General features: G+C 38.3%; 1 protein-coding gene across 11 annotated transcripts in view; it reads right to left on the minus strand.

The window, feature by feature from the left end:
- LOC108242224 (protein 4.1-like) overlaps positions 1-13,312 on the minus strand; it is a 149,250-nt gene that overhangs the window by 59,474 nt on the left and 76,464 nt on the right. For all 11 annotated transcript variants that reach the window (XM_017426948.3, XM_017426951.3, XM_037975508.1 and 8 more), the window contains exons 2-3: positions 3,742-3,884; positions 2,507-2,674 (exon numbers count right to left, since the gene is read on the minus strand). In XM_017426948.3, the coding sequence (XP_017282437.1) occupies positions 2,507-2,674; positions 3,742-3,780 (207 nt within the window). In that variant the 5' untranslated portion in view covers positions 3,781-3,884. The remainder of the gene's footprint in view (positions 1-2,506; positions 2,675-3,741; positions 3,885-13,312) is intronic.

Consider the following 13,312-nt stretch of genomic DNA (forward strand, 5'->3'; position numbering starts at 1 on the left):
AGACCACTTGCCATCCCAGACTCTACAGGCCTCAGTTTGCAGTTTAAATGGTAAAATTCTTGACAGAACAACAAGAAAAAGGCTGAATAAGTATAGCTTGTTTGGAAGAGGTGCCAGGACAAAGTCTGTTTTCGAAAACAAAAATGGTCATCTTTCTGACAGCAAAACTTGTACCAAACTGGGTCATGATGCATAATAACTGTAGGAGCCATTTATCTGCTTCTTCTTTCAAGTTTAATTAAGCGCACGTACAACCAAGACCCACCAGGAAGAACATCAACCAGTAGCGCAAAATATAGGATTTTAGCCGCTACAATAACAATGATCCAAACTTAGCCGCTAATCTACAACAGAATAGATGCAAAATTAAAAATTCAAGGTGCTGCAACGATCATGTCAAAGTCCAGACCTGAATCTGATTGAAATGCTGTGGTGGGGCCTTAAGAGAGCTGAGCAGAAACTTCAATGAATTGAAGCAGCGTTGTGAAAAAGAGTGGGCCAAAATTTAGAGACTGATAAAATCAAACAGAAAATAACTACTTAAAGTTATTGCTACTAAATGTGGATCAACAAACTGTTGAATAAAATGCTACACTTTGTTTTCCCAGTTTTTCCATTTTAGCTTCATTTTTGTTTAATAAATAGTGATATATTGGAATCTGTTGTGTGCTTTTGTACACTTCAGGTTAGATTTAAATAATTTTAGAACCTGGTAAAGACCGGATCATTTTTAATGTCAAATGTAAAACTCCAAAGTGGAAAGAGGGTGGACTTTCTTTTTCATATGACTGTACTTTTGAATACCCAATATAATACATATACCAAACCCTCCAGGATTTTGCGATGTTGCGATCGCAACTATTAACGCAAAATCAAGCGAACCCTGCGAAATCGCAACTTTTTGCAACTTTGTCCAAAACACCGCAACTTTAACCCCAAATAACTCACGAAGAAGAGATGTGACGTCACATCCTGTTAACATCAGAACGCCGGGAGCGTGCAGGAGCAGCGACCGAAGCGAAAATGTGCGTTAATGCTTCACATTTGCCCACAAAGATTTCAGCAAAGGACGCTAATGTCGGCCAGCCATCCCTAAGTGAACAACCGTGCGTGAGAGAAGGGGCCGGCAGAGAACAGCTAGCGTTCCTCTTTCGGGTCAGCCGTGAGAAGACGCCGCTAACTCCGTGGAGCACGAATATCCAATATCCAACTTAAAACTAACTTCACTGCGGTCGCAAACCAGTTTCCTACCCAGCTGCACAAGAGTGGGGGGAAGCTGTTTTGCATGTCCTGCAGTGTAATCATCGAACATAAACGCATCAACAAACACTTTGTGTCTGCAAAACGTGAGGAAAGCTGCAGACGAGGGACAATCCAGAAATGGTCATGAATGTCAGTTTATACGCTATCAAAGTTCTCAAATAAAGCACCTTTTGAGAATGTCAATGTTTGTTGGTAATTATCTTACAAAACTAGTAAGTATTTTTGGTTTATATATTAAAAGTTATGTTTTTTTTATTGATTTAAGTAAAAAAAAAAAATGCAACTTTTCAAAACAACTTTTAGGAAAATCCCCCCGCGAAATCAGGCATTTTAGCCCGCAACAATCACAAAAAATGCCTGCGAAATCCTGGAGGGACTGATATACTGCTCTTTAATTAAAAAAACATCTAATTAACCATAAATCAAACTTCTCCATGATTCATTTTCAGAGTGCTCAGCTTCCAATGACATTTATAAATGTACTGGATTAATAGGTAATATATGAATAAATTAACAATAATAATGTTCAAGTGATTTAAAAAAAATTCCTCCCTATTAAACCAAAACCACCATTTTGTCTGTTTTTCTTATCCTTCATCATTTTAGCTTGCTTGTGAAATGCAAAGTGCAGCCCTCTGATGCACAGAAGCAGTAGTTCCTGACGGACTCATCATGTTCTGAATTTACATGGTTTTACACTCGTTTTGCGTGGACTGAAAATCTTAGCCTGCACAGGAGAAGCTTGAAAAATCACCAGACAGTCACCTCCAGAGTCTAGTAATTGGATTTAAATTCTTTTTCGCCACTATTCTGCAAAGCTATTTCAGAAAAAAAAAGATAAACCTGTTCAGCCAGAGCTGTATGTTGCTCCGAGCCTCACATCCTTATCTCCTATTCTCTCTCATGTGCGCCCTCAGCCTCTTTTCTGGCAAGTGTGAATTGCGTTGTTTCACAGAGCTCAAGTAATGACAAAAGATACTGTGTGTGTGATGAAGACTTGTGCACTGCTCTAATACATGTACTGAAGAAATGTGTAACACTGTGAAGGCTGTGCTTTTCTGAGTGAGTTCTCAGTATGACGTTCTCTTTAAATCTCTTTGGTCCCTTTCTCTGATGCTTGCAGCACTACACTCTATACAACACTGCCTACAACCAAAAACATCAACAAAGCAAAATAGTTTGCTCAAAACATGCAAATCCTAATTAAAAATGTGTAACTGCTGATTGTTTTTATTGTGCATACCTCAATTTCTCCCTCATACTCGGTGGAATCCAGCAGAGCCACTTTAAAGGGATTGGTTTTAAGCCGTTTGGAGCCTTTCTGAGGAGATTTGAGGTTCTTGTTCGGGGAGGTCTTCTCAGACATGTCCTCTGTTTCCCTGTGTTCATCCAAATGCTTGGAGTTTTGTTCCTTTAAATTAAAAAACAAAAGAAATTAAATATAATTACCGGGACTTCTGGAACCATAAAACACTTAACTATAAATCAAACAGCAGGATCTGTTGTGAACAGAAGAATTTAGTAATAAAGATGGCTGAACATTAGAAAGAGAGTGAAATGTGGCAAAGTAAATACATAAAATGGAATTTCACTTACAGCGCAATGTCCAGAAATCAGAAGTAAATTTTAAAACAAGCATATTGCCTGCCATGTTGCATGCCAGATGTCTTGATTGATCTGTTAGTGCTTAAAGAATGTGAATCTCAGCTACTACCACACTAAACTTGAGTAATGGCCATTTAAGTGTTGCTAAGATCAATTAGCTGTGTTGGCCATCTTTAACTGGGTTGACTCCAAAGGTTAATCAGTCGTAGATGTACATCCAATGATTTATTTGTGAGTTTTATTAAAATCCAACCACAATTTCTTTATTTATTCTAAAAGAATTACTATGTTCAGAAATGACAGTATTCTGGCTGTTTTGGTTAAACCTTGTAAATGACGTGAAGCACAATTTCATCTGATAGCCTACTGATAGTTCTCAAGAGATGCGCTAGCGTTCAGATTATGGAACGTGGATGACTCTCAGCCACTACTACACCCAATTTTAGCTCAATATCTGTAAAACTGAGCCCTTTTGTGTTTGCTAAGGTTCATTAGATGTGGTGTCCATCTTGAATAAGTTTGACACCAAATGTTAATGAGCTTCAGATGGACATCTGATGATTACTTTGAGAGTTTAACTAAAATGTTTCCAGTGGCTCATGAGATAGTTTGCTCACTTGTATGTCCTTACTAGCCTGCCTACTTTGCTTGATACAGAAATACCAAAAAATAATATAAACAATCTTAAACAGCAATTGGCTGGCACCATTTAATCTGTAATTGCTATGATTTAAAAAATAAATCAACAAAACGCTGTTAGGAGCAGTCTTGCCCTAATTTTTAAAATCAAACCCTGACTTTAAAAAATTATTTTTTTCTTGGTGCTTTTATAGTTTAGCAGTTAACCAGTTGTCAACTTAGGTCAGTGCTGACCTGTTTGGCCATCTTGCTGTCAGAGGTAGAGTCCTGCATGACTGCTGCCCCCTACTGTCAGGGAGAACTCCTGGCTTGCTGTTTTCTCCTCCAACTCAGGGCCCAAGCAAGAAAGGTTGTTGGTTCAGAAAAGTAATACCAACCTGAGAAAAAGAGTAGAAACATGACAAATTTTACTACATTTCACCTCAGCACAGTGATCAGTTCACAATATATGTTTTACAAAGCAAACTCATGAGATAATAGGAAACAGACACATTTGTCTACAGCACAAAAACATTTAAGTTCATTCTAAAAGTTCAGAAAATTGTACAATAACCATTCAGAAAATTGTCTTTGACACTCTTTCAGTGCAAGTTTCACTGGACTAAATGAAGAATAAATGTTGGGGATCAATTTCAACTAACCCTACACCATCAGCCATCTTGAAACAGTTTGTCTCCAAAACTTAACTTGTTGTAGATGTACATCCAGTGAATACTTTCTGCAAGTTTTATTCAAATTTGTTCAGAGGTTCATACTATTTTTGGTAACAGTCATTCAAACAAACACACAAATACACACACACACACAAACAAGCAAAAATGTTATTGCACACTTTTTGTATTTTATCGGCAGGAAATACTAAAAACAACCACTGCCGCCACAATAACATGTGCAAAGAAAACAAGTCACTACTCGTTCAGTCTTTCATTGTCAAATATTAAATAACTACAGTCACACACAAGCTCACATACAGGAGATGTCTTGTGTGTGAGCTTGTAAAGGTTCAGTCTGTAGCCGGAACTATGGTGCTTTTAATTTAAAGTAGTTTAAACTCACATCGTTAGCTGTATAAATGAAAAGATTCTGAATATATGGTAGTGAAGTAAAGCAAAGACACAAGGTTGCACCTCATGCAGTCTTTGTTTGACTTATGAAGGTTTATTATTTGCTAGCTGTCATTTTTTTGTGTCATTGTTCCTAGAAGTCAGCAGGAAGCTCCGTTCAGTTGTAGTTTGCTGGTGGGAGTGGAGCAGAAATGAACCACAGGTAAAGAGAAGAGAAAAGCCAGTTTAGTGGGTTTATAGAGGTGTGCACTTCAAACATGTCACAACAGAGGTGCTCTATGAGGAGGTTTTCAGAAGGCACACCACAGTCCATAAATGCTCTCTTACAAAAAAATCCTAGCATTCCTTGAAGCAATACATATCACCTGCCACCTTTCATACCAGAGTTTTAGACTAAGATGATCTTGTGCTGAGAAACGACAGGATTGTAGCTGTTTTGGTCAAACCTTGAAAGTAACATTGTGCAAAATTTCATGCTATATTGCCAAAATGACGAGCTCGTGCGTATGTGAATGACGTTCAGTTACAACCACCTTAAACTGTAGTTCAATACAGTAAAATAAAAAGTTACAGCCATTTTTGTTTGTTAATGTTGAAAGCTGACGCACCCATCTTCATTTGGGTTTACTCCAAAACTTAATCAGTCATAGATTTACACCCAGTCATTACTTTCTGAATGTTTCATTAAAATCTATTCCATGATTCATGAGATATTTTTCTAACAAACAGAATTAACTCCAAAGGTCTTCTTTCTAAAGTTTTAAGCAAAGATCTAGTGCAGCAAGTATAACCTGAAGTATCAGTAAAACTGACAGATTAATAATAATTTTTGTGTTTTCATTAGTCAGTTGGCTGTGGCACCCATCCTGAATTGGGTAGGCTCCGAAAGTTATTCATTTGTAGAGGCCAATTATCATTTCCGGAAAGTTTTATTAAAATCCATCCAGTGGTTCATGAGATATTTTGCGAACAGATAGTTGACTAATCTAGGAAAAATTTTAAACTAAGTAGTTACACAATCTGTCAGCATTCAGAATATGTGTTGGTGATCAGTCTCAGTTACTACCACACCAAATTTTACGTCAATATCTGTAAAACTGATTGAGATGTAGAGATTTTGATGTTTTATAAGGTGAGTTGGCTTTGGCAGCCATCTTGAACTGAGTTATCAAAGTACAAATAAGAATTTGTTACTTTGTTTTATATCAGTATATTAGACAAAGTGTGTATTACTCAAGATATTTTAAGGTTTTAAAGGGAAATTTTACAAACAGTTCTTTAGTCATTTCAATACTGATGATAAAAATGGTTTTGGAAAAATCTGCCAATCAAAAAAATAGTGTAAAATTTTGATGGACCCTGAAAACCTCACTCCAGCACACATTGCAACAGCAATGCAACACAGCTTCAGAGTTTAATTTAGAAGCGTTAGTCAAGAATCTTGCGATGTAGAACTGACATACTTTGATCAAAGCAAGTGAATGAATATTATGACAGGCTGGAATGAAAAATGTAGCAGAAGCAAGAGGAAAGTTGAAGCAACAGAAGTTTGACATTTCATTCATTACACACATATTACCACATTCCAACTAGACTTATTGCTTGTGTTGTAAAGCACTTTGAGTCGCCTTGTGCTGAAAAGTGCTATATAAATAAATGTACCTACCTACCTACCTACCTACTTAATCAAATAATACATAAGACAAATAAGTTGTATTGAGAGCATAAGAGAATGTATGTTTAGTGAAACTGTTATCTTTTTGAAGTTTTGTGTCTTTAGTGTGGTTCTCTAGTTCTGTTACATGTTTGTTGAGGGTTATAGTTTGAATGTGTCTGTGTGACTGTTACCAAAACATCTCATGAACCCCAGGACAAATTTGAATTCTCAAAAGGAAATCACTGGATGTACATCTACAACTGATTAACTTTTGGAGGCAAGCTAATTCAAGATGGCTGTCGCAGGGGGGTGAGCTTAAAAACCTCAAAAATGGCTCCAACTCAGTCACTTTTACAGGTACTGGCCTAAGATTTGGTATGCAAGCAACTGAGACTCACCCCCAACACATAATCTGAATATTAGAATAAAATTTTTCCTTTAACAATTTGGAGTCAACTCTTTCTGTCTGTTAGCAAAATATCTTAAGCACTGCAGGATGGATTTGAATGAAACTTTCAGGAAATAATTTTTGGATGCACATCTACAACTGATTAACTTTTACAGCCAAACTAATTCAAGACGGTGGCTACAGCCAACTAACATTAAAAACACAAACGTGGTCATTATTTACATGGTAATTAATTACGTGGTCAATTTTACAAATACTGAAGTAATATTTGATGTGGTAGTAGCTCAGAGTCCTCCTCAACACATTCTCTGAGTGTGACATCTTATGATAATGCACATATTGTTATTTTCAAGGTATGACCATAACAGCTACAACTCACATGAAAGGCAGTGGGTGATATGCAATCCTTCAAGGAAAGCTAGGCCTTTAATTCCACTTGCTTTCAGTCTTTACGTGAAGCTCATCTACTTTTGCCTTGACAGTGGTTCAAGTAAATGGTATGTACTCAAATCTGAACAAATTAAAGACAGTAATTTTTACTACATCTCTCGTAATAAATGTTATGTTCTGCAGATGTACTGTCATGATATAGTAAGAAAATCAATTCTGTACAGGTCACATTGAAATCACAGTGCTCATGAATGCTATTGCAGAGATATTTTGTTTGCACTTTAGATTTTTCTGTGGATTATTCAAGTCAGCTTTGTTTCCCTACAGTTTAATTTCAGTCTTACAAACCCACAGGTACGGGCTTGATACAAAAATAAAAGCCATTGTGTTTCTAGAGTATTTAAGGAAACCAACTGCTCTGCCTTAGCAACAGTGGATGTTTCTATAGATCACTGAGTTAAATAGAAAAGCCTCAAAAAACGCAAAGAAGTTGACAATTCTTGTGAAAGACACAGTTTCAAGACTGTAAATGGATATGCTTTTAAACTTCATTGAACAGAGGTCAGCCACTGATATTTCTTGGGAAAGACAGTTTATCACCCAAATGTCAAATCAGGCTGTGAAGAAATGTTTTTTTTTTTTTTGTTTTGTTTTTTTTTGGGGGGGGGGGCCTCTTTGGTGCATTACTGCCACCACCTGGTATGGAGTGTGGTTTATCCCTGCAGCGCAGTCCAGCCCAGGAGGANGGGTGATCTCAGGTGAATTTATTTTATAACCTACCTTCTGAGGGGACAAAAACTCTACCCCGCTGACCCTGGAAAATGCTCTTTAGTGACATTTCATTTGGAAGGCTGAGGTAACTGGGGGCGATCTCGGCCAGTGACCACTGCACTGTTCCAAGTAATTTCCACTGGTTCAGAGGGGAAACACACCCACACCCACTCTGTCACAGGAAAGTTTCAACATATTGCACACGGTTAAAAGAGTGTGAACTCCACCTCCCCTGCTGTGGAAATTGTCCCATTACAGAGAATCACAGTAATTTGACAGAAATGAATTGCTATTCTTTGGAGACAAAAATAAAGCACTCAACACCAGAGGCCTGATATATAAAGACTTGTGTGTATTTTCTTCCGAAACATGGCATATGCTTAAATGGAGAAAATGACGTACACACACAAGATCAAGATGTATGAGACGATGCGCACTCCTGGATCCTAGCAAACAGGATCAACATAAAACCACACGAGGCACCTCCCTGACACGCCTTCATTTAAATATGCACTGCACCCAGGGATGCCACCAAGGGGGGGACCGGGGTGGCAATGGTCACCCTTGTAATTTGCGGGATTATTCTCCTGAGTCCTGAATTTTTGCTTGGTGTGCATTTTTGATTTCCTCTAGCTTTTTAGGATCACCAAAACCTTTAAAATATATTTAAAAAACTACTACATTTGAAAAATTAGTCTCCCTGAATAACAACAGATTTAAGCTGGAAAGAATAACAAATAAATACATTAGTAAATAAAAAAACTAAGATTACCAGAAAGAACTAGGATTAAATATACGTAAATGCTGGTATGATTTTTAAATCTGGAATATTACTAAAAACAGAATAAGTGAACATGTTTTGCTACATGTAATCAAAACTGTTACTATGGTGATCTAACCATGCTCAAACAAATCCTCCAACATGAAAAAATCTGACTTTCAACTCCAGCTGGCTAAACTGAATATCCTCCTTGAATACCCCTCAGATGTGTCCAAGAATTGTTTTCACATGACTAAAAGTTTCCCATCATGACCTCTAAGGGTCACCAATAAACCACAGTCTGTAGTAACATGCGTAAGCACGCTATAAAGATGGCGTAGGGCACATTTCTACATTAATTTCTACATTTGAACTTTCACACAGTTCTTAAGCCACGTTTTTGTGCATATGCACCTTTTGCACATGAGGCCCCCAGTTACTCAACAAGTTCTACCACTGCCTGAGCTGTGGCTGCCCAGTGAACTTCTTGAGTGGAGAAAAAATCTGTAGAAAATATACAACGTCTTCCCCTGATTGCATTTATCTCCCTGTGTGAGGGTAAATGACGTGAAACTAACAAGACTCTCCAAAGAGCGTGTTGAAGGTGCATGTTTTCAAAGAGAAGCTGACGGCCCCCTTTCTTCTAACATCCACATGACACAAGGCGTTGACCTGAGGCTGTCGATGGGAGCATACCTATTTTAGCTGTGCTCACAGCAACAAATCACCTGAAAACACCTCTGGTCAAACCATTTGTGCTACCCACTGTGAACATTTTTCACTCGTGTTTTGAACACATTAACAAGAACACCACAAACCATGGCACATTTCAGAACAATGTCCGAATCAATAGTTTCTGTTGCTCTGAAATAGTCATGTCTGCCAGAGAAGACAAAGCTCCTCCATGACTGGCAAACAGGAAAACACCATAAATGAGAGGCCTAGGATTAATTAAGGAATTAAGTTTTAGACTAAAAAAATTTCATTGAGAAATAACAGTGATTAGAGATGTCACCCTCAGGAGTACGCATTGGGAAGGACTCTTAGCCACTACCACAACTAAATTTAGATCAATATATGTACAATTCACGGAGTTATCACCATTTCTGAGTCAGCTAATGTTGCTCAACTGTGCAGGCCATTTTGAATTCAATTGACTCTGAAAGTTAATTAGTTCAGGGTTTCCCCCAGAAAAGAGGCTAAACTCAGTGGTAGGTGGCCGTTCGCCGGCCGTTCGCCAGCCGTTCGCTGTGATTTAGTAAAAAAAAAAAAAAAAGATTAAAGTTGACAGGAAAGTTGAAAATATGACTATTTATTATATGATATTGTAAGATATTTGTGCCAAATATTTACACAACTACAGTTTTACAAAAAGCCACTTTTAAAATACTTTTTTAAACAAAAATACTATTAAAATAAATAGATAATAATAAATAATTAATTGCACCTAATTTGAATCTTAATTTAAGTCATATTTATAAATAAATTAACATAAATGAAAAAGTGCAAACAAGGCACCAACACACATCTTTTTGTGGCGCAGGCTGCATGTTGGATCACTACATGTAACAAAACAAAACATATCTAATACTGAATTTAATAGCATCATTTTACTGGTAAACAAGGATAATATTTTTTTTAAGCACAAAACATGCTTACCATATTTGGTCTTGTAAAGCCACCTGCTGAATTTCGGCTCAACTAACCATTTTTGGTTAAACCCGCTCATTCGATGTTTATTGCTGTGGTTCTGACGACGCGCTAACTTCAGCGGTAGCTGAAGGCGGCTCGGCCTCAGGGCTCATTAGAGTCGTGCTGGGCTCCGCGAACAGCGCGTGGACCTAAGCACATGGTGGAGGTGTAAAACTTGGCGATTACGTCGGTGCAGTATTCTCCGAAAAAAAGGGGCGCCAAGTTACAAAAACTAGGAATTGCAAGACCACTCGACATGACATAGCGTGGCACCTTTGCGCAGGGGCGGGGACAGCGCAAGTGCGTCACTGTTGGCGCACGTACTCTCGCGCTGTGAGGTAGGTAAAGGTAGTGGTTTTGGGGGTGCGGGTGGGAAAAATCGTCTATAAAAAATGTTGTATTTATAATAAACAAGCGGAGCTTAGCCTGGCGGCAGGGTCATCAAAGTCTGGCGGCCCGGCAGGTTTATAATACACTGGGGAAAACCCTGCCGTTGTAGACGTTCATCCAATGATTACTTTCTGACATTTTCACTAAAATCTGTCCAGCGGTTTATAAAGTATTTTTCTAACAGACAAACAGGGTTGACTCCAACAGTAAATGCTGAAGTTAAGGAAAGGCACAATTATTAGCTTTTGAAATGTGCTTGGGATGACTCTCCCCAGCTAACACACCAAATTTTGGGTTAATATCTGTAAAATTGGATGAGTTATAGCCCTTCTTGTGTTGTTTAAGGTCAGCTGGCTGTGACAACCATCTTGAATCAGGTTGACTCCAAAAGTTAATCAGTTGTAAATGCACACCCAATGAATAATTTGTGCAAGTTTCATTAAAATTTGTCCTGTGGTTCATGAGAGTTTTCACCATGCAGCGACATGTGACAAAAAGTACAAACTACAAAACCTGGAGTTGGCTTGTGGTAGATGGGTGTCCCTCATAGAAATGTATTCTCATGGAGTTGGATTAATTGGAAAATTAGTTCAGATTGATGTCATAGAGTCAGGCAGCGGAGGTCTGCGAATGCATTAATTTCCTGTAATAGACCATTACCCACAATTGGCTCCATCAACCACCTGACAGGGACCTCTGCAGAGGGGAAGGAAGAAAGTTAAAGCGCAGTGTGCACCGTGTGTTGCCTTTGTTACAGACTCTGTGCAGTTCCCTGACAAGGTCTGCCTTTGATATTTGCCATCAGTAATAATAATTCATCAGAGCAAAAAACATAATGTTTTCTTGTAAGGTTTGAAATGCTGCTCACCCATAACAAGCACAGCGTTTTCCCTTGTTTTCTCCCCCTTTTCTCTTGTTTCTCTTTCTTTCTTTCTTTTTTTGTGTGTTCTCATCCGAGGTAAGCTTTCATCTAAGCCAGGCAGGAGGAAGAAAAATAAGAGAGGGAGAGCATGCATATCTGTGGAAGTGAACTGGCTAAGCTCTGAGATGCAGTTGCCAAGGTAACAGCATAGAGTACTCTTTCTTTCACACTCGTTTAGCCCCCCCTTTCTAAGGCAACGGAGAAGCAGAAAGACCAACTGAACAGGGAAGAAAGATGAGAGGGCCCATGATGAGACATCAGAATGACGGGAGGGGAGTGGGGGTGATGAATAAACAGAAAAGATGAGAAATGACAAGAGGGAGGAAGTAAACTGATGTGGCATCTCAACTCAAGGTATATGCAGCACAATAACCCCTCTAGAGATAGCAGAAATGTGCACAGGAATAGTTGTAGAAGCTCAGGAAGAGATGCATGTTGCTGTCGCTAACCAATGTACGTACTGGACCATGACTTAGACATACCTTTACACCCCATCGGAAACTAGAAATTATTATGCATTTACATTTTTAACGTTTTTGTTTTGATAGGGGTATTATCCTGTAAAATACGACTAAAACTAAAAGAATAAAAAATAAAAAAAATAGCCTTTGTCGTTTATTTCTGTTTCCTGTTGTACCAAACCTTTACTGAACCATGACCAAAATCAAAATACATACTGAAGAACGATTGAGGTGTACCGTTACTCCTCTTGTAAAAAGATGATTCAAATGAAAAAGCTATAGATCCTATAGTTAGATTAGAGTTGTCTGTTAGTCAAACTGTAATAGCTATGAAGTGTCATTGTTCAGGTTGTTAAGGTCGGTATGAGGAACATGATTCGGTACAGTACAACAAGAAAAAGAAACTAATGGCACATGGTACTTTTTTAAAGAGTCGAAAACAGACCTTTGTTAGTGGGGAGCATTTTAGGTAGCATGTCATGATGTCATGTGAAGCAATGTGAATTTGTTAACTGGTAAATTCACTATAAAATAAAAAAGTCATACTTAACTGTCATTTTTTTATCCAATATGAAGTGCCCAGAGGCTACGTGTCAAACAGAAAGTTTGATCAACTCAAAACAGGTGTCTCTTTATAAAATATTACTAAAAATAAAATCAAACAAAAACAAAGAAGTGTTTGCTTTAATAATATGGCTAAAACTTTATGTAAAATAAAAAGTAACAGAACTAAATAACATCTCATAGTGTGAAAATACAAACTATATGAAATGTGAAACACCCAAACTTGTCAGCTAGCTGAGAGCTAGTGTGAAGAAATGATGCTTGATATCAGGAATATTGAATAAATATATGAATATCTTAATACAGTAGTTTTCAAAGTGTTGCTTACTTGACAAAACTGCCTGCCATATCTGCTCCTCTCGCCTCTCTCTGCTGCAGCTGGCGTAATAGTGCCTCCTCAGTGCTTTTCCCACACAGCTAATATGAGTTAAACACCCAGGTGTTTACCTTAGCAACAGTATTTTAGAAAAAAATTAATTCTTTATCTTTTTTGTTCCTCTCCCTGGGCTGCCACCTTATCGTGGTGGAGGGGTTTGAGTGTCCCATTGATCCTAGGAGCTATGCTGTCAGGGGCTTCATGCCCCTAGTAGGGTCACCCAAGGCAGACAGGTCCTAGGTGAGGGGCCAGACGAAGTGCAGCCCAAAGACCCCTTATGATGAACATAAATATTGGACACAGTGTTCCCTCGCCCGGACGCGGGTCACCGGGGCCCCACTCTGGAGCC

The sequence above is a fragment of the Kryptolebias marmoratus genome, linkage group LG4 (genome assembly GCF_001649575.2).
Source record: "Kryptolebias marmoratus isolate JLee-2015 linkage group LG4, ASM164957v2, whole genome shotgun sequence".
Classification (NCBI taxonomy): domain Eukaryota; kingdom Metazoa; phylum Chordata; class Actinopteri; order Cyprinodontiformes; family Rivulidae; genus Kryptolebias; species Kryptolebias marmoratus.